Source organism: Ammospiza nelsoni, chromosome 7 (genome assembly GCF_027579445.1).
Source record: "Ammospiza nelsoni isolate bAmmNel1 chromosome 7, bAmmNel1.pri, whole genome shotgun sequence".
Lineage (NCBI taxonomy): Eukaryota > Metazoa > Chordata > Aves > Passeriformes > Passerellidae > Ammospiza > Ammospiza nelsoni.
The window spans coordinates 21,559,009-21,585,040 of NC_080639.1; the positions used below are offsets into that span (position 1 = coordinate 21,559,009).

General features: G+C 38.5%; 1 protein-coding gene across 2 annotated transcripts in view; it reads left to right on the forward strand.

The window, feature by feature from the left end:
- Positions 1–26,032, forward strand: part of LOC132075317 (sodium channel protein type 1 subunit alpha) — an 88,581-nt gene that overhangs the window by 19,418 nt on the left and 43,131 nt on the right. The window contains exons 2-10 of one of the 2 annotated variants that reach the window (XM_059475620.1): positions 6,557–6,872; positions 13,453–13,571; positions 17,414–17,503; positions 18,292–18,420; positions 19,130–19,221; positions 20,139–20,411; positions 24,688–24,751; positions 25,131–25,272; positions 25,411–25,617. In XM_059475620.1, coding sequence (XP_059331603.1) covers positions 6,609–6,872; positions 13,453–13,571; positions 17,414–17,503; positions 18,292–18,420; positions 19,130–19,221; positions 20,139–20,411; positions 24,688–24,751; positions 25,131–25,272; positions 25,411–25,617 — 1,380 coding nt within the window. In that variant the 5' untranslated portion in view covers positions 6,557–6,608. Of the gene's footprint in view, positions 1–6,556; positions 6,873–13,452; positions 13,572–17,407; positions 17,504–18,291; positions 18,421–18,939; positions 19,032–19,129; positions 19,222–20,138; positions 20,412–24,687; positions 24,752–25,130; positions 25,273–25,410; positions 25,618–26,032 lie in introns of those variants that run through there. The other variant, XM_059475617.1, reaches the window with a different exon arrangement.

The window sequence follows — 26,032 nt, forward strand, 5'->3', positions numbered from 1 at the left end:
TGCATGGCATTAGCATATAGAGTACCAATTCATTTGGAAAACACTTATTTCACATATAGCCCATGTATTTGTTGCATCTCATAAAACCTGAGACAGAGAGAAGAGATTGAGGCAATAGAACCATCCCAAAGTTGTGCAGGGACAGAGGAGCTTCCTAGGCTGCAGAGCTGCTTTATGGTTTAAGCATCTCCCATTCCTTGAGCCCTCCCTGCTCTCCCAGGCAGTCTGGGAGATGGATCCTCTCCTGGGAGCAGCACTGCAGGAACTCAGCAGCTGATGCCCAGTCCTGACACAGGGGCTGGGGCTGCTGCTGCCTCCTCTCGGCACAGGCATGTCCTGGGCCATGCTCTGAGTGCCAAGGATGTAAAGCAAGGGGGTAAGTTTTGAAAGTTGCTTTCCTATGCTGTCTGGACTTCTCTGCTGTATAAAAAGTACAAGTTTCTACAATTTGGGAGGTTTATTACTTCACAATGGCCCCATCATTGTGCACAAAAAGCAGAAACTCTTTTTTCCCTAATTATGATTTTTTCCCCCCGAGGTCTTGTGTGTTAAACATGTCCCTGTTGTTCCTGCATCTAATTCCTTGACCCAGGAAACCCTCAAGAATGAAATCTGTGCTTGCTAAATTTGTTAGAAAGTAAATAATTTTTGTCATTATGTCTTTCAGGCTTCTGTCCTTTTCACTGACCATATGAGATATCTAGTACCTGAGTGCTGTTAATGGGGTCAGACAACCCACTAATTTGAGTATGGCAATGTTTTTGGGGTTGTTAGCTCTGCAAATTTTGCATCATTCCAGGGTATGGAGCAATCTGTTTTCCATCAACTTTTATTTCTTTCCCAAGTGTGGCAATATGCCAAGACCAGAACTTAAATCTTGTCTTAAATTCAATTTTAGCTTAATGCCAAATGAATCAGTAGCATTATGTAATGTGCACTGCATAGCCTGCATGGCTTTGTTGGTTTTTTTAACTGAAGAAAGAGGTTGTTATGTTTGCTAAGGTAAATATAAACAGATGTTTAAGAAACAGATGTTTAAGAAAATTAAACTTGAGCTAGTAATGTAGATTGCCAGTAAAAGGGGTCAGAGCTCTGATCAAATGGAGGAAAGCAGAAAGATTGCTCCTCTGTACTGCAGTCATTTGCTGCACAAGATATGCTGCAGAAACTGAGTAAGCAGAGCATCCATTCAGCTTGGTAGCAGTCCAGTAGTTCTAAGCCATTAAATGCATTTGCTCAGATGGAGTACTAATGCAGCTGAATTGTGACTTGTCCCATTAAATTATTTTCCTTCTTTCTTTCTATGAAGCTGCATAACTAATTTTGGTTTTTTCAGCTTTCTAAAATAAGACTCATTTGAAGCTAATTAGACTTGGAATTAGACTAGCAAAGCAGTAAGCTGAAGCAAGCTATTTCTTTTTAATCTAAAGCCAAGCCTAGTACCTAGATTTTGGTTTAGAGATACATTAGATGAATTTAAAAATATACTGAGAATAGAAATTTTGTCAATGCATACATATATATAACTAATGGAGACGGATAATATACTGTGTTTATATTATATGGTTTTCTGATTTCCTCTAAACAAGACAAAAGGACAGGACTGAAAGTCTAGGTGTTAGTGGGAGAAAAGCTAGCAGCAAACAGCTCACAGGGAACATCCTGCTTTTACCAGCATGGGGGTTTCGCTGGCTAGTTATCTTGTTGGGGAAGGCTAGCTTATTTTACTTTGCTTTATTTTTCAAAACTTATGCTTGCATTTTCTTGCTGAGTTAAAGAAGTTAATTGTGAGTGAACACTAGAACTAAACCCTCTTTTCCCATAGTTAATGCTACATTTTTTCTTCTCAGGTAATATACCTCTGGTGATTTTCAAATGAGTTTTCTCAAGTGAATTTACTAGGTATAATAAAGAAATAGCTCTAGGAGCAGGGAGCAGAAGCCATGACTGCCTTCCCAAATGAAAGCTTACCTTTAAGATGCCAAGCCCATGTTTTCTTGCACACCTTATTTCTACCCCATTAATCTTGATTTCATTCCTGCACAGTAAGCTAAGCAATGGTACAATAGTGTGGATTTCAGAGACACAAGCTGCATTTCCTGTCCCTGTCTGTTCTGCTTTCTGGCTGTTGGGCAGCCCAGACTGAGCGCTGAACTGCCCTCCTGAATCACACAGCTACCCCATGGCTGTTTGCAACTCTGAGGCAAATTAAATAGTCATCCTCTCCCCCCATCACTCCCCTTCAGCAACCCTTTCTGTGTGTCAGGTTAAGTAATGGAAATATCCAGCTGCAAAGCATAAACTCCCACTTAAACTGGTATGTACTGTTTGATTGCTTTCAATATTTCAGATAATTTATTTATATAGCTCAGTGCATATCTATGTACCCTATTATGAGGTCTGCAGTATTACTGCACCTACCCTTTATTTAAAATTAATATGCATTAAATAAATGCAGTAATCCAAGTCTAAGTAATGTAATGCAAGCGAGCCCTTGTGCCAGATCTGCATTATCCATTCTGAGAGGGAACATCAAGAAGATGGTAAAAAAAGATATGGGAGAATCCTATTATCAGTCTGGTAATATGCAAGTTTCCCTTATAAAGCTCTCCATGAGAATTAAATTGAATTTTATATGTGAGCTACAGGGAGTCATAAAAAGTTGTATAGTTCCAATATTCCAATCTGATTCCTGCCCTTCTGCCGAGCATGTTACTTGGATATCCTACCTGCCTTTGCTGCTTGCAGTAGCCCTATAACTGAGACAGACAGTAGAGACACAGGCTTCGTTCTGAGGCTGCACTTACAAAACTGGAGTGGCTTCCCACAACTTTCTTCCTCTCCTCCCACAGATCCACACTGTGAGGAAGGTAAATTATATTTATTTGATATGCTGAAGGCAAGAATCCTGGTGACTCATTGATAAATCAAAAGTAATGAGAAGCTGTGCAATTAAATAATGCAAATTATTGTAACACAGAGATCTGGGCTCTGTGAGTTTACATGTATATTCATTAGTTTATCTTTATTTTGAAGCAGTTAAATTTTAGTGAGTGGCTGTTATACCAGAAGACCAAACTTCAAAGCATGTCTCAGTTTCAGATTTAAGTGTATGGATAATATAAAGAAATTCACTTGCTGAAGTTTAAGTGTTTGCAGCACTGTAGTTCTACATGGATGCTAAGGTCCTCCTGACCAAACACTCCAGAAACCCTTGTTATGGAGGTATGAAGGATATGCAAGCTGACAGTACTAATGATATCAGATTAGGAAATAATCTTGTTCAAGCTTGTCTCTATTTCTGAGAGTTATGTATTGTTTAATTGACTTTTTCAAGGAGCAGTGTGTAACTGATTTGAAGACATTGTTTGACAAGGTACCATCTCTTCATCTATTTCCAATATGTCCCTTTACTTTGCCTAGAAAAATTATTTAGATGACATTTGAAGACTGTAAAAATACACAGATGCTCACAGATGTTTGATAGCTTATTCTCAAGGAATGCACAGATCTAAAATGACTCTTTGTGCACAGTAGCTCCCAGCCAGGAGGGCAGTGATGGTGTGTGTATCACCCAGCTGCTCTGTGTGTGCAGAGCTATCCAGGGTGGTTCTGGCTGCCTCACACTTGGCACACGTGGGCAGATCACTGTGCTTTGTGCACTTGCACAAATGCAGCTGAACAGCTCCTGACTTACTCTGCTTGTGGTCTGCAGATGGTCCCATCCCTGCACGCTGAGTGTGCTCTGCAGTTATCTGGCTTACAGCAATGTATACTGCAAAGTATATGTGAATATATTTTGCCTGGGAAATATCAGAAGAAACAATGATTCTATTCTCTGAGTGCCTTATTTTCCAAAATTTGAAATGTTTCGCATTGCTCATAAGAAGGTCACTCAAATGGACATGGAAATGTAGAAGGAAAAAACCCCATTCCTTATAAGAGATTAGGAAAGAACTTGATAAGAAATTAATATTTTGGGTATTCTTATATTTTTTTCCTATGTTGAATTACTAGTGCTATGCTAAAGGAAAAAAAAGAAGCCCATTTGGATCATGTAAGCAATCTGCACTTATTCAATTAATATTTAATAAATAACTTGGTGGAAATCAGAATGATAGCAGTGGATTAATTGGTCTGGTATCAATTTTTATGCATCCCCTCACATAAAAGTGAGAATTAATCAATTTACTGTAGTAAATGAAATACAAACCTAGTAGTTAAGCACTGCCATATAAGCAATGAAAGTGATTTGGGATTAAGACTGTAGTAAAGTCTCTATGTATTTAGTATTGACTTTTAAATTTAGATAAGATTTCTATTTGCAATTCTGAAGATTTTTAATCATTGAAATGTATGAAGAAGGGGAAAACGTATCTGGGATATCATCCTCTAATCTGTTAAGTAGAGGATAAAAAGTAGGTAATCTTCATAAAGCCTCCTGAAAGATGTTAAGTACAGCCTACTTAGATTTAGTTACATCTAAAGGTGTTGCTACCTAGCTCCATGTACATTTGACAGACCAGAGAACATTCTAGGCTTAATTATAGAAAATAATGTAGAGTTCCTTTCTATATAAAGAAATACACATATTATTAGAAAAGCCCACAGCACTTGCTGATTTTAAACTTGGTCTATAAACACAGCAGCTGAATCAAATGTTTTTGCAACATAAATAATGGCTGCAAAGCATTTTGTTTCTGTGCACCTGCAGGCAAATCCTGAGGTAATCCTTGTCCTGCATGCCAGGTGGGGACACTCAGTGAGCTAAAAGGTGATCCTGACACAGCACCCTGTGGTTTCAGGTCTCATCTTTGCTGACTGCTCACTGGCTGCCCGTTCCCTCGCAGCACACGGGATCGCCCTTGCTGTGTCCAGCACCTTCACCCACTGCCCCCGGACCCTCGGGCTCGGTGTGCCAGGCAGGGAGCGCCGAGCGCTGCCTTGGACCGGGAATGAGGGATTAGAGGGAAATGGCAAACAGGAAAATTCCCTCCTGGCCTCACGAGGAGGAGGAGGAGAGGGAAAGGCAGGCATGTCTGTGGAGACCAGGAGGAGAGGGAGAGGAGAGAGGAGAGGTCTTAGCCCCTTCTTTTGCCAAATAAGTAGAGCAGAGAAGAAGGCTTGATTGTCTTTCTTGGGTCTCTGTATCTACCTGAAGCCCACAGAGCAAAGGGTACCCACCGACAGCTGTGTCCCCATAACATTGGGATAACAGCACAGGATCTATCTTCCAAATCGTGGTGATCAGTTTGAGATCAGAAAATCCAATGATGTGGCTAATAGTTTTTTCTCCTTCTTTCCCAGTACCCACAAGGTGTGGTTGAACATTAAGAACCAGTATCAGAGTGTACAAATAGTGAGTTTATAAATTCAATAGTTAAGTGACCAAAGGGGCAATTCACAGAAGTAAACAGAACCATGACATAGGGAGCTGAGGACTGTCTAGAGGATACTCTCTTTGTGGAGAAATGCAGGATTTAAAATCCCTTTTAGCTGAGGTACATTTTCTTATATCCTCCCCCTTCCCCCCAATGGGGACAGAACAGTATAATTCCTTTTCCCTAGGAAAGAAGTGAAGATGTACAGAACTGGTTTTGACATGAGTGTCTACATGGGTGAATACTTAGTGTTTGGTGTGAGATCAGCTCACTTTAATTTTTTTACAGAGAGAAACTTGCACCTTGATTGTTTGAAAGTCAGTCAGACATGAGGGAAATATGCACCACTATGAGCCCAAATATGCATTTCATTTGTATGTCTTGTGGTGTCATCAGAAATTTATTCAGCAGCATGGAAGATGTCAAATCTGTAGTCTTAACAAGAATTCCTTTTTCCTTTTTTTTTTTTTTGTTTTTCTTCCCAACAGGTTTATGTTTGCAATTGCAGTGTATGAATAAATATGTATACTAAAATACTTCCAGAATTTTCTAGTTACAACTATTTTATAAAGAACCAAACACAGTAACAGCTAATCTGAAATAATATTCAGCAATTGCTCTTCTTCATAGTTAAAATAATTTCCCATACAAAAATTTATTTGGAATAATTTCTTTAATACTTCATAAAATACAGACTTGATTTTTTTAAAATGGAAGTTTTGGTTTTACAGTGCTTGTTTTCTGATACTTTTGCTGATCTCAGTGAAATTTTCTGTGTTAGCTCTGTTGAACTGTTCTATTTATAGTTACCAATGTAATCCTGATTGAGTCCAGAGGAGTGTGATCATAATATAACTAGAGTTATGAGGAAAGAATGTATTTGATTATTCTTAGCTATCATACTTTCCCTTATTTGGAGTAAAAGACTAGCACACTCCTGGAGCTCAGAAATTTTTACAGTTCCAATAACTAGTGTAAGAACAACAAAAGTGCTTCTTACAAATACCAAATCACCGACTAAACTGCTTACTTTGTCTTTGTTTACATAATTTTCAAATTGTGTATTTTAACAATTCAACATAGCAAAAACAATTGCACTTGAAATAACTACTACATCTTTCTTACTTCGTGATTTCAGCATGTTTATTTGAATTTTATTTTCTGCTTTCTTTTAGTATTTTCCTATGCAGAAGAATAAATGGTAATTAAAATGTGCAGGATGAAAAGATGGAGCAGTCAGTGCTTGTACCACCAGGACCAGACAGCTTCCAATTCTTCACTAGAGAGTCTCTTGCAGCTATTGAACAGCGCATTGCTGCAGAAAAAGCCAAGAACCCCAAACCAGATCGCAAAGACGATGATGAAAATGGGCCAAAACCAAACAGTGACTTGGAGGCAGGAAAAACACTCCCCTTTATATATGGTGACATACCTCCAGGAATGGTGTCTGAGCCCTTGGAAGACATGGACCCATATTACATCAATAAAAAAGTGAGTCTAATATCAATGCTGTTCATGTGCCAGTGTTTGCAGTGTGTTTCATGCTCATTTTGTTTTTATGGAGTGGATCATAGAGCTTGTTAAATCAGTTTGTTAATTTTCAGCCATTTGCCTTAATGGTTACTAGCTTTTCACCCTTTCCTTTTAATTTATCTCAAAATTTATTTCCTTGAGATAACTGACTTGATATCAAAGGAACACTTACATCAAAGTTGAAGCATAATATGGGATCTTAGGTTACAAGCAATATATAACACCTATGCAAACATGTGGATATGTAATACATATATATTTTGTGAGCTTCTTAAAATGAACATACATTCATACAAAGTACACCAAAATTCTCTAAGGTTCTTCAGATTTAAAACTGACAGTGTGAACTGATGCATAGAACATTTTGTTCGCAGAAATCTGCTTTGGTAGCAAATGCTTAGGAAATTTATGGAATCAATAGGAAAACAAACAGATAAGCAGTGGATGTAAAAAAAAAAGTATAAAAACTGATTTTAAAGTTTTAGTGAAACTGGCCTTGGGCAGGCCTGGAATCCTTTCAGAATGGTCCTGCTGCACAGCCTTTAAGCAGCAGAAAAAGTTCATGCTCTATAGCTATAGTTAGATTGGGTGATAATTTAATTACTGGATTCTATGATTGTAAAAACTGTCAATATTAACATACGAGTTATTTTGACTTTCACAAACTACTGTTTTCTAAGTGTCTCAGCTTGCTAAATTTCATGTGATTTATGAGTCCTATTTTGACAAGAGAGAAAATACTGAGTGAAAGAACAATATTTTTATCTCTATTATCTGGTGCCTCTGCAAGAGCCTTTATCTGCCATTCACAGCATATGAAGATTTATCTTTAAATCACAGTTCCACTTTTACGAAGATAAAAGATGTGTTTCTATAAAAGCAGGCCTTGTAGAGTTCTGCACTAATTGTGTCTGTTTATGATACAGTATGCCATATAATTTTATCCCTACCTGCCCACAGCTCATCCTGGACCTTTATAGCCAAATCAATCTCTCTTATGTTTCTGACAGTGAAAACAGATACATGATAGATATGCCTCTCAAGCCCTTGGGAATGGAAGACCCTTTCAGTCCCTTTTCACAAAAACTTACTAAATCAGCCAGGTCTTGTGATAGAATTGCAAAAAATGGAGAGAAAACAGCTGAGCATATTCAGTCAAGTTTCTGTACTATTTGAAAAGAAGAATCTTTTTTATTTGCACACTAAATATGTATGGTCCAAACACATCCCCTATGGGATTCTCCTCTTTCTGCTGAAGTCCACACATTCTCTCTATGCTCGTGCTCTAATCTTCTGCAGGACAAAAATAGAAACAGCCCTGTCAGTCTAAGACAAGGCAAAAATTTCTCAACTGCTTCAGTTCTCTCTGTTTTTTCTTCCTTCAGTAAGAGGAAAATAGACGTTCCTGACAGAAAATCAACATCTATTTCAAATTTTCACCTGTCATTTTCCTTTAAAATATCTATTTTCTAAATTTTATTATCTAGCTCTATGTGAATTCTGGAAATACTTATGTCTTGTTTCACTTGTATTTTGAAACTACTTGCAGTTGATGCTCCTGCAAGTCTCAGAATTTGAGAAATCTTGTAGCAGGAGTAAACATCCCTAGGAGGATGCTCAGGAATGCTCGATGTATTTATCTCTGTAATGTTTAACATTTCAGCTTCTTCTTTACCCCTCTCTGAATTCCATCTTGTTAAGCCAAGAAGTCCATCAGCACACCCTCTCCAAAGTGACAGTGGGACAGCTGCTGCACAATCATTAGAGATGTTATGTTTCTCCCTGGTGAAGCATCTATCTAAAATGCCATGGATCTAATGAAAAACACCAGAATAAAGGAAAAGGCTTATTTGCAAAAAGGGTTAGGGCAAGTGTAGAGGATCACCAGATGCCACTATTTTTCTCAGAGCTCTATTGAGATCTGTGCATAAACTATCGCTGATTTGTTGACAGAAACTATATGAAAATTTGACTTCCAAACTTTCAAATAGAGAACTCAAATGGTTGCTCACAGCACTGGTCACTGTTTATTTGGAAAAGCTGTATAGGAATTTTAGGAATATTTTTATTATAAACTTGGGTCATTAATTAAATCATCCATCATTTGCCTTATATGCAAATATTGCATCTCTCTTGCTTTTTTCTTTTTTCCCCTATTCTTTATACCAAGATTGATCAAGATCACTGTATTTTTCATGCAGTGAATGTTTAAATATCATCTAGAGTGTTTTATGGTCCATTGGGACTGCTTTTTCTAAGCTAAAGGTTTGTGTGTGCCATGATTTCATGCAGTTTAATAGAGAATAAGACAGAAAAAAATACATATTTTGAGCTGGTTTGAGAGCCCTAATTTGTGCCTGAGGTAGGCTTGAGATGAAAATTTAAAATAAAAAAAAATTTAAGAGAAGAAAACCCAAATAGGTATAATAGTTTTATGTTTTTGTGAGTGTGCTTCTATGTAAAACCTACCATGAAAGAGGACATATCTGTACTCAATGCTGATCTGAAGTTGAAAGGAAAACAAAAATATTGATAACAGCTGTTTGACAGTAGGACAGCCCATTACAGCAGGTTTACACACTTTATAGTATTTTTGATTTACACTGTATCACAGGTAGCCTGAAAGCCAGCAGCTGTACCCTTGCAACATGATTATTTTATTGTAAAAGAATAGAATAATGTTCTCCTATACTTATGATTTCATTATACTGAAATGCTGCTGACTGTGTTGGCCAATAATGCTGGTCTTTAGAACTGTGAGATTTAGCATCCTAAAGGGTTGCAATGGTCTTTTTTCTTTTTTTTTTTTTTAAATCCAAAATTGATTCAAAGTGAACAGGAAGTTCACTCATGTTTTGTGTTCTGCCTCTGTGTGAGTGCAAATCTGTGTGTTCCCAGTCCAACAGTGCCTGCTCATGCTCAGGCTGCCATCACAGAGGATCAGCGATGCTCACTGCATTGTCTGTGGAGAACAGAGCAGCTGGAATCCCCTAAGATGCTGACCTGCGGGCATGAATCAAAGCCTGGTCCACTTGATTTCACACTTGCAGGGCTGGCTCTTTTCCTCTGAACCTAGGCTGCTACATTAAAGAGGAGGGAGAGAATTGGTGGAACTAAAGTGGGTAAAATTTCACTTTCCTCCTGCTGTGATAGTGATATAACATTGTTTATTGGCACTCTATGCCCTGCCTCTTGCCAGAAGGATCTGAATGATGTCTGTCAGCAAAGATGCCTCCTTTTCTCCTGGCATTCGATATCAGTCCCTGATCTCATCAAATCACTAACTCCTGGGTTTCCCAGATAAATCTTGGGCTGCAAAAAACCCAAAAAGATTGTGTGTAATTGCTTCAATAATTACACCAGTGAAGCTGAATGCACTAGTGATTTTGGATATTTTCATAGTTGTGAAATATTTTTAAGTGAAAAGTTCTAGCCAAGCAAAAAAGGACTTGCAGAAAACATTGTTTCAAAAGATAACCACAAACCCAAGAAATGCAAACTTCTCATATGCCATAAGTGTCCTATTCTAGCTGCTGAAGGAGCTTTTCCAGAGACGCTGAGGACCCAGCTCAGTGTTGTATCTGCTCCTGTCTTTCAGTAGGTGGAAATGCAGTGGGGTAGCAGAAAGTGCACTAAATCTAGCCTTCCAGAAACTACATTTAAAGCTAACTAGGAGGAAGGAGAGGAGAAATAAGGTTTTGGGAACTCCTTATCCCAAGAGGTACTCAGAGACCTTATCTTTATTCAGTGTTGACTCTTCTCTCTTAGCTACATCTTCTCAAAACACTCCTCCTCCTCCTTTGCCCTGCTAAGAATTCCGTTTCTGGCTTTATTTCAATATGGCAGAAGATGGATTGGGTTTTAGGAAATGGATGCAAAAGCAGAAAATCAGGGACTTGCTTTCAGGGAACTCTGAATTTATATTCACACTCCAACACTTTGAGTGTGAGTCAGTTTTGTGCCTTTATAAAAATGAGTAAAACATAAGGCCTGAAATCTATACATAATCCTTAATATAAAAGGATATTCATGTTACAATTTATTTAGAATTTATCTAGCTTTTCTTAGTGTATGTCTACTTTGTCCTGACAGCTTCGGGTACAATTCTTCATGTTCATCCACACTGCCTACACATTGGCTTTCATCTGGGTTGAGTGGAGTGAGATTTAGCAGGCATAGCAGGGAGCTTACATAGGACATATCAGCTCTTACCTGTACTTTTTAATGAAAATTCTCCTTCAGAAATAAAGTACAGTTCTAATTCATATTTAAGACTAGAAGTTAGAGAACCAACAAAGTCATTCCGAAAGCCCAAGTCAGAAAGATGCTTTCAGTGAAAAATTAAAACTGAGGTAGGGAATTTATGTCTTGTTGGTTCAGCTTATGCAGGGCAGCAGAAAGTAGAACAGCTAAAATAGCAGCAGCTTCCAACTGAAACTGGAACTGTGCCAGCGTGCTGTTATTTTCCATAAGGCATGTTAGAAAATAGATGTATGTTTAATATGCTTGTGTTCAAAGATTTTTTTAAAAATGTAGGTTGACTAAATGAAGGTACAGTAGTCTTAAATACAGAGTTAGTAGGAAGTGTCATTTTTAATGCATTTTGTCAACTACCTCATAACTACAAAAAAGAGCATGAGTTGGAGGCGTCTGAGATGTGAGTCCTGGGGGCTGGGGACAGACCTGGCAGAGGAAATTCACCTTCCCCCTTGGGGTGTGAGGCTTTAAAACACTGTTCCAAAATGTCATTCATCTGGTTGGTTGCTTCAGCAGTTGAAATGGAAGCTTCATGTAAGGTCAGGTCATCTGCAGGCTGGTACCTGTGAGCCCAGACTGGATGTGTAATTTGGAAACATTAGCTCAGGCTGTCCTCAGCTTCACGTGCAGTTTCTCCATTTCTGTGCAGAAGTGGGAAATCATATACATATCTGATACATTCCTACACATCTTGAGTTTGTACTCAAGACAGAGTAAAGTCTGCCTGGTAGTGTCCCTTACTCCTGGGGGTTGGTTTGTAGGAGAAGGTGTTCTGTGTAGAGCTGTGATGGGGGAACAGCTCAGGGAAGAAGCCACTGGGACTGGAGCAGCTTTTCCTCACAGTTTAATCCTTGCTTCTCCTCTGCATTCAGTAAAGCCCCATCTCCACATCTCTCTCCACTTCCTGTGTGCTTCTAGACATTTGTATCTGTACTTCACAGTCCATGCATTCTAAACTTTCCAAATCTCAGCAGACTGAAGCATTGTCCTCCCTGACCCTCCCTGGCATATTCCCTGTCTGCCAGCCTTCCTGGAAACAGTCATGTAGTTCACTGCTTGCAGTCTTGAAGCAATACTTGATGTCATGGACACCAGATGAAGCCAACATACCCTTGCCCACACTTCCACTGGAATTCTAGCTTACACCTCATTTCATCAGCAACTTACAAAAATCAGGGAGGCTTTCTCATAGCTTATGTGCAAAATATACAATTCTGATAATGGAAAAAGCAAAAAATGAAAAAAGACATTTTAGAAATTTTCCTTTAATTTCATTTGAATTTAGGTTATTATTCTTGCATCGTCCCTTTTGCTGGATGCAGATTTCATCTGAGTTACTGAACCTTCCTTCCTTCTGCACTGATTTTCATTCTCTTCTGATTGATCTTGCAGTTGAAGAGCACCTTAGTGACACAAAAGAGCCCAACAGCCCCCATTTTGTGTGCTGTAGTGTTAGTGCAGGTGCAGCCATCATATCCTGCAGAGGAGCACAGCAGTGTTTGCAGGGTTTGCTCTCATCTGTTTCTCTTCGGCTCATGGATCTATTTGAGACATTTTGAGACAATCTTCTAAAATTCTCTGAAGTAAGGCTTGAATGCCTCTAAGTTTCTCTAAATTTGATTAGCTCTATACATATTAAAAGTTAAATTTTAAAAGAATGTGTTTTCTGGGAAATTTTCACAGCTGGAAACCACAATTGTGCAAAAGGATCATTTGAGATTGTCTCTTGCTCTCCTCCAGTAAGGTATATTCAGATTTCCAGTACTCAGAGACCTACCTAAATATGGCTGTATATGTTACTGCTATTTCCCTCTCTCCTTAGCACAAAACCCCCAAAATTAAACAAGTGGATAGTCTAATAAACCAGTTTCCAGAAGGATTTCTAGTTAGTAAGACTAAATAAAGCCCACAAGTAGGGTGAAATGCACCACCACACCCTGCTTGTGCTATTTCAAACAGGGAGAGTTTTCTGGGGGAAAACATAAATAAAATTACTATTTCAGTTAATAATTTATGCATCTTTATTTACAAGAAACACATGGAAAGAATATTACTTTATTGAGTTCGTGTTGAAGAATCAACACAAAAACATTAATGAATTGAATTTATTGCATTCATCAGGTAAGTACTGGAAATAATTTTTATTTGAGAAATTATTAATGATTTTGTATTATCTATTCAAAAAGTTACAATTTTGGTGATTGCTTACTTGCAACAGTTTTTAAATGAGAATCTACAGTGAATAAACTCTGATAAAATGTCTTTTCTTTCTCTTTTTCAGACCTTTATAGTATTGAATAAAGGGAAGGCAATCTTCCGATTCAGTGCCACCTCTGCCCTGTACATTTTAACACCCTTCAACCCTCTTAGGAAAATAGCTATTAAAATTTTGGTACATTCATATCCTTTTTTAGTGGTTTCTCAAAATGAAATGAAGAAAACAGATAATGATTTCATCATAAATAAAGGTTCAGAGTCCTTCTGGGGCCATCCTCAAGATCAGCTCTCCAGTCTGCTGCAGCAGTGTGCCTGAAGCCTGGCTTGTGCACGTTGGTTCTCACATTCCCAAACCCTCCCAGCTGCACCATAAGCCTCTGCCAAATTTAATGCACTGCCAGAAAGCACAGGCAGCATTCCTGTAGGCAGTTTGCAAAGCATCTGTACATGCAGATGGTGGACAGACTGGGGATCCATGACTGATGGGATGGTGCACAAGGTAAAGTTTTAGACTGACATGGGGGAGTGCTGCCTGATGGTCCCAACAGGATGATGGGAATTTCTAGTGGGTGATGTTTTGGTGCAGTTGGTTTTTTTGCAGAACCTCAGGACTGAGAAATGTAGTTATCAATTGAAAATTTCAGTGTGACAGTAAGACTTTTAACATTGAACAAGTAGTGAAAGGCAGAAGCCTTATTAGGAGAGACTGCTGGCAGAATTTTCTAAGTCTTTGGAAGAAGTAAGAAACAAGGCTGATGGTTGCTGGCTCAGAACACCTTTTTCTCTGAGCTCCTGGGAAGATAAAGCAGTGTGAGAGAAGGGGAAGGTGTCAGGCTGGAGAGGAGCTAGGGAGCATTTGGGGACAGTAGCTAAGGGAGCTGACAGAGGCCTACAGACACAGTGGTGGTGATGGTGAGAAAACAGAGCCAAATTCTGTCAGATTGCAGCCTCCAATGGATGCTCATCCCTTCACATGACACTGGTTTGAAATACCTTTCAACATTGCACCTGGCTGAGTTGTGGGCAATGCTTTTCACTGCCATATTGGTTGTGAGTTTGGTCTTGGTTTTAAGTTTCTGCTAATTGTCTTTAAAGAGTATCCAGCTGGTCTTGATGACAGTAAGAACAAAAGAAATTCCAATAGCCAATATGTAATTTCAGTATTTTTCCTTCCATCTATGAACTGATCATGTAATTTAACTCTGTCATACTAAGAGGTTTTCTTTCAGTATATGGACTGATTTCTTCTTACAATTGCAGGAGCAATTTTTATCTTAGATATAGGCATAGGATTGGTTTTATTTAATCTAAAAGTTAGGAATAGATGTGCAGGTTCTCTAATTTTCTATTTTCTAAATATTATTCATTATAGTACAAACACTGCAAATATTAAAGCTTTTAACTAAGAACCATTAAATACATTCCTTTTTACAGATCAAATCTCAGCTGTTTATACAAGATTCGCTACCTACACAAAAAAAAATTAGGGGTGAAATTGATTATTATTTTTAATAATCCTCTGATTTTTATAGGGAAACTCTATTTCCTCCACATTTTGTGGCAGGTGTTTGGTATTTTGGCCTTTGTAACAGAAATATGCCTTTAACTTCCAGAGTGATTGAAGACAAGTGTTGAGCACAATGAAACCAGCACATTGGTTAGAAAACCTTCACCTGTCTGTCCTCCAAATTCTCTGAACCTCTGTACAGGGTGCTCTGATCACATGTGCCCAGACACGTGAGCAGATGTTGCTGCCCTGCAGAGAAACTGAGTGTGTCTCTTTCCAGTGCTCCCAGATTTCCCTGCAATCATTCTCACTGCCACTACTGAATGCAGAAACTGGTAACAGCATGAGTTTCTCTCTGCTGACTCATCTCATCTCCTGGTAGTCTGCTTTTTTTTTTTTTTCCCCTCGTCTCTTTTGCCTGCCTGACTAGACTTAAGGTAGAACATGGAGCTGAGGAGGCAGCACAAGAGTGATGGGAGATGGCCAGGCTTTGGCAAGTAATAGGAAAGAATGAAAAGGTGAGAATAAGTAGAGTGTTGAGCAGCCAAAAAAAGGGAGGTGGCAGTGGTTGGAGCTGCAGAGTGTTAGAGATTTCTATTAGAAAGAATTGGGGAGGTGCTCTAGAGAAAATGTGTAAGTGCTCCTGTGCAAGGCTCTGGAAGCCTAAATTACAGTATTCCTCAGTGTGGCCTGACTGCCAGACAGTATCTGTGAAACCAGTTGGCAATATTTGGTTTTTTCCCAATTGTTTCATCTTCCATCAGTCCACACAGTTGATGAGAGATTTCAGCTGCTCCTGTAATTGATCAGCTTGAGATTGTGTGGTGCCTCTGCATGGGAAAAGGCAGTACAAATCCATGAAGAAGTCATCATAGATAATTTTTTATTGTCTATGAGTATAGTTGAATTGTTATAGAATAAAAAATAGTAAATTAAGGGAATATTGAGCTTGTAAATCAATCACTCAAAATGTGGGATAGGACAGGAGAGATGCACAGACAATGAATGTGTCAGTTACATTTGAGATTCCCATAAGAGAAATGGTCAGTCTGTGTTTCAAAGTATTTTAGCCCTTAAGGAGCATCTGCTCCCTTTCAGAGGGAACAGCACTTTGGTGACTTTTGGCTCCCAGATGAGGCAGGTTTTGTAAAGAGAGAGCAATGTGCAAGGACCTACCTGTGGCCCTTGTTGTGAGTGGTACCATGGCACTGAGCTGTAAGCACACAGCGCGCTGCACAGGGCTAAAGCCTCAGCTCTCCTAAGAGCACATTGCACTTCTCTAACTCTTTCATGAGGTGACTGAAACTGCAGCCATGCATCTCCAACTTGGATTCAAAATGGATTCTCTGTAAAGAGCTTTCTTTAGTTTAAACTTTTCTTTGCCAGATATGGTGATGCAAGGAGTTTTAAGGAATAAATAATTTAGAGAGATGATTAGAGGAAAAATAAGTTAACCATTTGGTCTAAATGTGTAACAGCGCTTATTTTTTGCTGCCATCATGTGGCCATTTTGAGACAGGTTTTTGTCTAGTTTTGTTACTTCAGTATTTCCAAATGCTTGAATTGAGGTTATTGCCACAAAAAAGGGAAGAACTGCACTGTCTGAAAAGGCAGTGATCTGGTGGACAGAGAACATTGCATTGAATAGCATGAAGCCCAAGTGGATTATTCCACCTCCCTAGAACCAGACCCTCTGAGCTGTTAGTCTGGGTTTCATAGTCCCAGAATACCTAAATGTTCCTTGCTGGAACATCAAATAAAAATTAATTCCATTCTAATCTTCAGCAGTTTTCTGTGCTTTTCAAGCAATTCATGCAATGATTGAAGCATTTTCAAGTTATAGCATTATTAGAAACAGATACACTGATTTTGCTGGATTTTGAGAGATCAAAAGTAATACTAGAAAACTATTCATGTTAATCTCTGAGCTCTCTGTGGATTTCTGTTTCACTGATTGAAGCATTAAGCTGGTGTTAGGGAAACATGGAATGCACTCACTTCAGCAATTAAAAACTTTATTCTATGTTTTATTCTGTGTTTTTAACAGACTGGCTTTGCTGGGTACTGACTCAGCTCAGTTTTGACTCTGGGTAAACAGAGGAAACTTTTTTCCCCTTGCATATGCCAGCTCTTTAGTACCAAGCCTGTAGAAGTGAAAGACTACTACCACTTATTCAGTCATGCCAAGTACTAAAGGCAAACTGCATATTCCTGCAAGTTATTTTGGTTTTGGCAGTTGCTCAACTCATGTCACTCCCAGGGTGTGAGGGCCATCTCCTTTCAGGACCAGCTGAAAAGAAAACATCAAGACACCACCAAAGCAACATCAGTGTCAACAAATCGAGACCAGTATTAAAGTCTAATGTACTAAAGTGAAAAATACAAGTTAAGCAAAGTGTATGTCGGTGTTTACCAAAGCCTAAAAGTTTTGTGTAAGTGGCAGTATTTTACTCTACCTAAGCCATGACTGATGTGATATTGTGTGAATAGCTACTGTGTTTTCCTTAACTCTACCTACATTATTCAGCATGCTTATCATGTGCACTATTTTGACCAACTGCGTATTTATGACCATGAGTAACCCTCCAGACTGGACAAAGAATGTAGAGTAAGTTGCAAATTATTTCAATAAATATCTTTGTTTCTCTAGGAGTTACCATCCCAGTAACTGCAGAGCAAGATGTGCTAGCAGGAGCTGTCATGAGGCACTATGAGTATTTCCTCTCTGAACTATGCACAAATGTTGAATAATTATTTGAATCTCATTCTAGTAGAACAATTGGGTAGAAAAACCATGCAAACAGTTTACAGAGAGTATTCTACTGAGATTCCACTAGTTTTCTCCATGTTTTAGCACCTACCCATTGTTTTTACCCTTCCTTACACCATTGCATAAGTTGGAGAACCATGGGCACTTCAATGTTCACGTCCGTTAAGAGCAGCATACAAGAAAAGGTATTACTAAAGTGAGAATGAGAATTCAGTGCAAGCTTGCATCCTTCCCTCTTTAGAGCCAATACCAGGTGTTTTACTTGTTGGTGACTCAGAATCCAGTAACTTATGCTCATGGTTTCTCACTTAACAGTTAATGACCTAGTAGTGCATACTTTTAAACTGAATGTCACCTATAAGTTTTATCCTGTTATTTATTTGATGGATTTATTTCTTTTTATTTATGTACAAGATCAGGACTGCTGTACTTCAACAGCATAACTAATGCATGAAAATACACAAGTCTCTCCGATTAATATAATGCATTTCAGAAGAAATTGCTTATTTACTGTATTTTTTTATCTGCCTGTGAAATAAAAAACTCATTTGATCATCACATTTCTGTCATAATACCAATGTAAAATATTGCTACTGATTTTGATTAAATTTTCTTATATTTTTCAGGTATACTTTCACTGGCATTTACACATTTGAGTCACTAATAAAAATCATTGCAAGGGGATTTTGCTTAGAAGATTTTACTTTTCTTCGCGATCCGTGGAACTGGCTTGATTTCACTGTCATTACCTTTGCGTAAGTTCTTGTTTTTTGCTTTTTCTTGGAAAGAGAAGGGCAAAAGGGCATGAAATTAGTATCAATACATACCAATTTTGTTAAATGGAAATTCTTTTATGGACTTATTTTTGTCTAAAACAATTTTCACTTTCAAAAATGCGTATTTTGATGTTAACATAAATACTGCAGAAGCCATTAGCACAGCTAGTATTAGAGAGGCTAATTTCATGTCCTGCTTTTTTTTTTTTCTGAGCAGAAAAGGAGCTTCCCTTTGACTTCATTCTCCAAACTTACCAATCTAGTCTAGATAAATTTTAGGCTTTCAAAGTAAAATCAGTGCGATTCACTTCAGAGACATTTAATTTAGCTGAAGGCTCTGAAAGTATATTAATGCAAGGCAAACTGCAGTGAAAGGTAAACCTCTGACTGTTGCTGTTTAAGTTTTTGCTAAAAACGCCAAAGCGGTCTTGATGAAAGACCCAAGTAAGTAGCATAAACTCTGCCTAAATTCTGAATAACTGTGATTTAATCCTACAGGTATGTAACAGAATTTGTAAACCTAGGCAATGTTTCAGCTCTTCGAACTTTCAGAGTATTGAGAGCTTTGAAAACTATTTCTGTAATTCCAGGTAAGAAGTAACTGGTGTAAGGTGTTAGGCCCCTTTTACCTCCCAACTGTTCCTTTTTATCCTGTCATTGTGTTTGTGTGTGAACTCCCCTATTACAGATATGTGACAGAGTTTGTGGACCTGGGCAATGTCTCAGCGTTGAGAACATTCAGAGTTCTCCGAGCTTTGAAAACAATATCAGTCATTCCAGGTGAGAGCGAGGTTAAACACTGAGGCTGACTTTAATTCAATGAAACAGAATTCATATTTTTTAAATATGTCTTATTTCTTTCTACAAAAAAAGCAGGAATCAGAAGATATCAGGATTCACTGAAATCTCTGATTCATTGCTTTTGAAAATGAGCACTTTCCTTTTGAAATCAGCCTTTGAGTTTAACAGATTCTTGCATGAGACATTGCAGTACACAGTGTGTGTGGTTTGCATTGTATGACGTCAAGCTTTCTTCTCCACATTCAATGAGTAGTAGTAACCCTAAAGTTTTCTTACCCATGTGTATCCTACCTACATGATGTTATGTGGTATTTTTTGTGAATATCTGTGTCTGAAAAATAAAACTGTTTGAAATGTTGACTTACAAAGAAGATGAAGGAATAAGATAATAAAGAATAGCATGGGTGTTGCATGGGGGATTTATTATCTTAAAAAGCTACAATTTTCCAAACCATTTCCAGTTTTATAGCATTAAATTTGAATCCTATTTATTGTTGAACAGGCTTTTTACTACTGTCTTCTAAATCTAGTATGTTATAAAACTGATAGTAGTAAAGGTTTGGAGCAAGACGTATTGAAAAATGAAAAGAAAGAAGATGTTTACGTGAGATCAGTGTACAGCATGAATAAAAAATAAATTGCTTGTTTTATCATTGAAACAACTTGTTTTGAAATATATGCAACTCATTCCATTCACAGTTTCAAGTGGACATAAATTTCAGCTGTTTATTCATTTTCACAAGTGAAAAAGCTCCTCACAAAAATGTTGTTTCACAGACATTACAATCATGTATTTGGGCTTCTGCATGAAATCTATACTTTTCTGGGAGACATTTTAAATTTTGTGCTTTGAAAAAGTTTCCAACATCAGAATAAAAACTCCTTTCCATTTGCAGGTCTGAAGACGATTGTAGGAGCCCTGATTCAGTCTGTGAAGAAGCTCTCGGATGTGATGATCCTGACTGTGTTTTGTCTGAGTGTATTTGCACTGATAGGGCTGCAGCTGTTCATGGGCAACCTGAGGAATAAATGCCTGCAGTGGCCTCCAGAAAATTTTACTTTGGAAACAAATATTACTTCCCAGCTAAACAGCACCATAGGTGAAAATGGTACATTGCTTAATTCAACAGTGGCTCCGTTTGACTGGAAGGGGTACATTGAAGATGAAAGTAAGTATTGTCTGCAGAATTCTCACTGAAGTGGTTTGTGGCTGACCCAGTTCTTAGAAGGAAGGAGGGGAAGAAACAATACATTTTGTTAAGACAGAGTCAGAGGAATATTTTCTCTCTCATACGTCTGCTCTAAAGGCCTGCAGGGAAGAGGGAGCAAGGAACATGGTCTTGCTACTTGGAATAGCTCTTTTTGTCAACTCCAGCTGCCAAATTCTCATCTCCCCTGAGACAGAAAAGTCTTAAAATTCAACGCTCACAGTTCATGTCGTGAGACAGGTTTGTAGAGACTGTAGATGTAAATTAAGAACTAAAGGGGAGAGATAGAAAAGGAAAAGGTATTACAGAGACCAGCTGCAAAGAGAAGTCTTGGGGTCTCCAGGTGAGTCTCCTCACTTGGGTATCCTTTCCAGTGCAGCAGTGACCACAACACTTTTCCCACAGCACCTCTGTGATTTTTATTATCATCTCCTCAATTTCCCTACAGCTTGCTCCTTCTTACAGTGCTATTAGCACTAATTGGAGTGCCCTTTGATCAGAGTGGGTGCTGCACGGCTGCCTGGTTTTTAAGCTTGTACATTCATATTATTAGGTCACTTAATATAAAGCCACAAGCAAAGAATAGAAAAAAGGAGGAGAAAAAGAGATGAATCTCACACCAGAGACAATTCCTTCCTGTGAGCACCTGCTGTGGTAGTAGTGTGTTTGCAAGTGTCATGTCAAGAGAATAAAAGTGACATGAAGAACAACATGAGGACACAGGAGAAATAGTGCTACAGAGGCTCTGGAAAACACTGCCACAGCAGCTTATTTGTAAGGCTGCAGAGAAACTGAAAGGTAGGATAGAAAAGTGCAATTGGAACAATATAGAGGCTGAGGCACCTAAGGCACTCCAGGGCAGCCAGGACTGACTAATTAAGGCTAAAAGTCTGCAGCCAAAAAGCTAAATAATATCCTGTTCACATAAATAAATTATTGACCAGGAAGACAGAATTACCCCTGTATTTAGCATTACTGCAGTTGCTACTGGAATACTATATAAAGTTCAATTTAGATAGAAAGTTGAAAAAAATGGAGGAAGTTCAAAAAAGAGCAGAATGATTAAAGGGTTGGAAAACATGCTTTATACCAAGATAGACCAGGAGCTCAGCCTACTTAGCATATCAAAGAGAAGGTTTAAGGGGTGATTTGATCACAGTTAAAAAAAAATCCATGGGGAACAGAATTTTCATCGTAGACATATCTTTGATCTAGCAGGCAGAGATATAACAGGTTCAACAGCTGCAAGTCAAAGCTAGACAAATTTTGAATAGAAGTGAGACAGCTTCTAACTGTGATCACACAGCTAATCAATGACTATGATGGATTGTAATTTGAATTTCTTAAACCAATCTTTCTGTGAAACTCAATTTACTTGAACATGTGAATTCATGGAGATCCCATGCTATGGGGTATGACAGTCTAAGCAGTCTCCTAATTAAGGCCTAGACTTCGAGGCCAAACTTAATTTCCTGACTTTTTAACAAAGAATTTATAAACTTAAGTTCTGATTTCATTTGATTTAAAGAAGACTTGAAGCCCCCTGAAAATAAAGCTCAATTGAATTTGTTCCAGGAAGTACTTTATTGAATGACTGCATCTGCCTCTGGTATATTTACAGAATTTCATATGTATTATGAAATTTATAATTAAATTACAAGTCTTATTATGAATTTAATAAGGTTGTCCTTGCTTACCAGCAGTTTCAAAGAGAAAAATTATCTTCTCACAACTTCCTGCTCTCTTTTTGCATGTGAGTGGGCAGATAGGATGCAAAAAGCAGCTGCTTCACAGGGCAATAAGCTGTTCTTCACCTGCAGTTCAGAGCAGTGCAATGGCAGTATCTTTTGTAGGAATTGTGGAAGTTATGATGCCATTATTTGTGTATACTATGCAGAAAAAGGCATGTAAGCCCCAGTTTTACCAGTGAGCTCATTTTTGGAGACACCATTTAGAGGGTCTTTACATAAGCATTCCTGTCATTAATGAGTCAGGCACTTTCTTGCCCTGCCCCCCTTTTTCTTTTTCCAGGGTAAGAATTCTGATAAAATTAGCTCCAGATAAGCTGAGGTTTCTTTCCAGAAGCAATTTTTTTTTCTGAGAAAAAGCATCTCACAATCTATTTCACGAAATAACACTTATTCTCTGTTTTTCTCATATTATACCCTATGCTTACTCAAACAGCTTTAATCTTGCTTTAAGTTAGGTGCTCACCTACCAGGGAGCTTTTCCCATTTCCCAACCAATTAAACAGGAGCCAAACTGTAATGAGGGATTTTTCACTCCGCTTTGGTTTACATGCTTATACTGCTCAGCTTGTGTGTTATAAAAATTTTCCTATTGTGATAATATTTTGAGCACTTGCCCAAGTGTATCAGAGCACTCAGAGAAAGCCTTTGTGGCTCTGGTTTCTGTGGAGCTGGCAGGAGCAGCAGCCTTGCAGGGCACATCTTGTCTGAAGCACAGAACCTGGATGCAGAGCTGCTGCAGCAGTTCGGCTCAGCTGCTGCAGTGCTGATCAGGACTGGCTGCTCCATTTAAACCACGTCAAGGCAGGTTTGAATTCTTCCCAACAAGCTGCTACGTTCCAGCATGTTTTAATCATGATTAGCTGACATAAGGCAGAATAAAATTTGCTTCCTAAGGGTCAGCTGTGTCCAGCATCCTGTCAGCTTTCTGTTTACAGCTCTGCAATGCACACCAGCCCAGAGCGACAGCAGCCACACACAGGGCTGTGCAACTGGCACAGCACAGGGGATTGTTCCCTGTGAGATGTGGATACATCATTAGACATTGAAAATGAGTTCTTTGCAAAGTGTTAGAACAAGGTCTACTTACAGCTTAAAGACTCCTTTTTCCAAATGGTGAATTTTGCTCACAGGAAGGAGTGATGAGGCTGGCCCAGGTACTGTTTCCCTTCTGCAGCAAATCAATATGTGCTGAGCCAGCAGCTTGTGACACCTCCTCAGACTCAGAATTCCTTAGTGCCTGTAGTAGCCTGGCCTGGGCAGCACAGGCAGAATCAAGCTGAAACTCAGCTGCACTCATTTTCAAAGGATATCATTTTAAGGGAATCTAACAGGACAGTTAAATGGAAAAGAAATCCAACATGAGGTTTAAATGGTGTCAAGAAGCCAAAAAAGGTGCCACCTTGATCCTGAGGCTGCTGTGATTCAGAAGTGTTGGAGCTAGGGAGGTGCTCAGAGGAACATCACCACTGTCCCTGTCCTGTCCTTACAGACAACCTGAGGCAATATTTTGGATTCTATCAGCATTGAGGCACATGGTCAGGCCCTGTATAAACAACATCCTTCTGCCTGTGTCCAAGTGGGAGATTGTTATTACAGGAGAAGCTTGTCCTATGATAATTCTTCCAAAAATGAAGACTTTAGCAATCAAGACTGTAGGTATCAGCTTTGAAGGGGAAAAGAAAAACACTTCTCAAGGATACAGTCAAGATGAATCTTAATAAGCACAAAGTTTTTCTCATCTCTTTGTTCTTCTAAGAATAGATAGGTCAATGTCTTAGGTATTTAAACCATCTAAAATGTCTTTTAACTATGGCATTGCTGTACAGACATTGGGATGACTGATTACAGGGTGATTTGGTGGAACTTAACCAATTTATTTTACTAAGGTGTTCAATAATTTTGTACTCCTTAAATCTTACTTAAAAAGTTGTGGCTGCAGCAGTAATTATGCCTGAGTTAAATTTAGGTGTCTGCCAGGGCCTTCATACAGTCAATGAGCCACAACTGCAGTGTGCGCATACCCATGGCCGTCAGAGCCACTGGCAGCTGGGTGGGATTTTGCAGGGTTTACATATTTGATAACTGTCACAAGGGCTCGTGAGCAACAAACTGAAACCCCTGGAAATACTGATCAGGACGATTTGAAGAAATCATGAGAACATATTTTTAGATAGATTGTAATTATTCTAATAAACAATTGTACATTATTTAGAAAAGGATTGTTTAGCTCAGTGATCAGACAGAAGAGAGAATCCACATCCAGAAGCATTTGACAGAATTTTTACTTTAGAATTTTTGGCATTTTAACAGTGAGTGCTGTGAGTGATAGTGCTTAGTGAAATTCATAATTAATTTACTCTAAAGCTATTGTCCTGCTGAGAAAATAGCACTGCTTGTTTAAAATTGGGTCAGAAATCACCTTAAAACTTTTAGAGATAATGGCTATGGTTTGAATTTTATAATTTTTTAAATTCTTTTTGAAACAGGTCATTTTTATTTTCTGGAAGGGCAAAATGATGCTCTGCTTTGTGGAAATAGCTCTGATGCTGGGTAAGAATGAATTTCATCATATTATTGCACTGTGTAGAAATTAGATCCACATTCCCTAGATGTGCAGTTTGAGTGGGGCTTATTTTGAGTGACCACATCCTTTCACATAAGGAAGGCTTTTATACTGGGCATAAGATCTGTATTCTTCATCATAGCTCAGTGAACTGCTCAGGTAAACTGAATGCTTGCATGATCAATGAGTAATTTAGTATCAGTGTAGCTCCTGCCTGGTTGAAAAGTAAAGAAAGAACAATATCTGATGACAAAACCTGGCAAAACATGTTATTTTGCAGTTCTGGCTGCACAAATGAGTATACTAACATCCAGGTGATAATATTAAAATATTATTAAATAGGTAATGTCCAGTTTGTCTTTGTAGGCAGTGCCCAGAAGGATATACCTGTGTGAAAGCTGGCAGAAACCCCAATTATGGCTACACAAGTTTTGACACCTTCAGCTGGGCTTTCTTGTCACTGTTTCGGCTAATGACTCAGGACTTCTGGGAGAACCTTTATCAATTGGTGAGAAATTTTTTTAATGAAAAATAGATCAAATATGTTTGTATCAATGATGCAAAAGGACCAGAATCTATTTGAATTTTAACAGTATGAAAAACAGAACTGTTAACATATACTTGCTTATAAATGTATTATTTCCAGACTCTTCGTGCTGCTGGGAAGACATACATGATATTTTTTGTTCTGGTGATTTTTCTGGGCTCTTTCTATCTGATAAACCTGATCCTGGCTGTGGTGGCCATGGCCTATGAAGAACAGAACCAGGCAACCTTGGAAGAAGCAGAGCAGAAGGAGGCAGAATTTCAACAGATGCTGGAACAACTGAAGAAGCAACAAGAAGCAGCACAGGTATCATTTATGGTGTAGTAATGCAGAACTGTAAGGATGTGAGTTTACTAGAGATAGTCAACTTCTGCTTTCCAAAACTGGAAATATAAAGCACCCTGTTGGTCTTTCCATGACTGAGTTAGCTCAGAGGTTTTCTATTCTGCCCCAAAGAAGGATATTGTGAATGATTCGGCCATCAAGAAGGAATATTCAAAACTGGGTCTAGGATATTCACTATGTTTTTCTAGTCTAGGGCCATTAATGCAGTCTGGTAGATTTCTGCATTTAAAATTTACTCATGAAGGATGGGAGAAGTCTATGACCAACATATATCTTGAGTCAACTGGTTAATAATAATTAGAAGAAAAACCTAGGGAAAGGATACCATATAGAAAGGGAACTGGGACTTTTGCAGTAGAAATTACATATAAGTAAA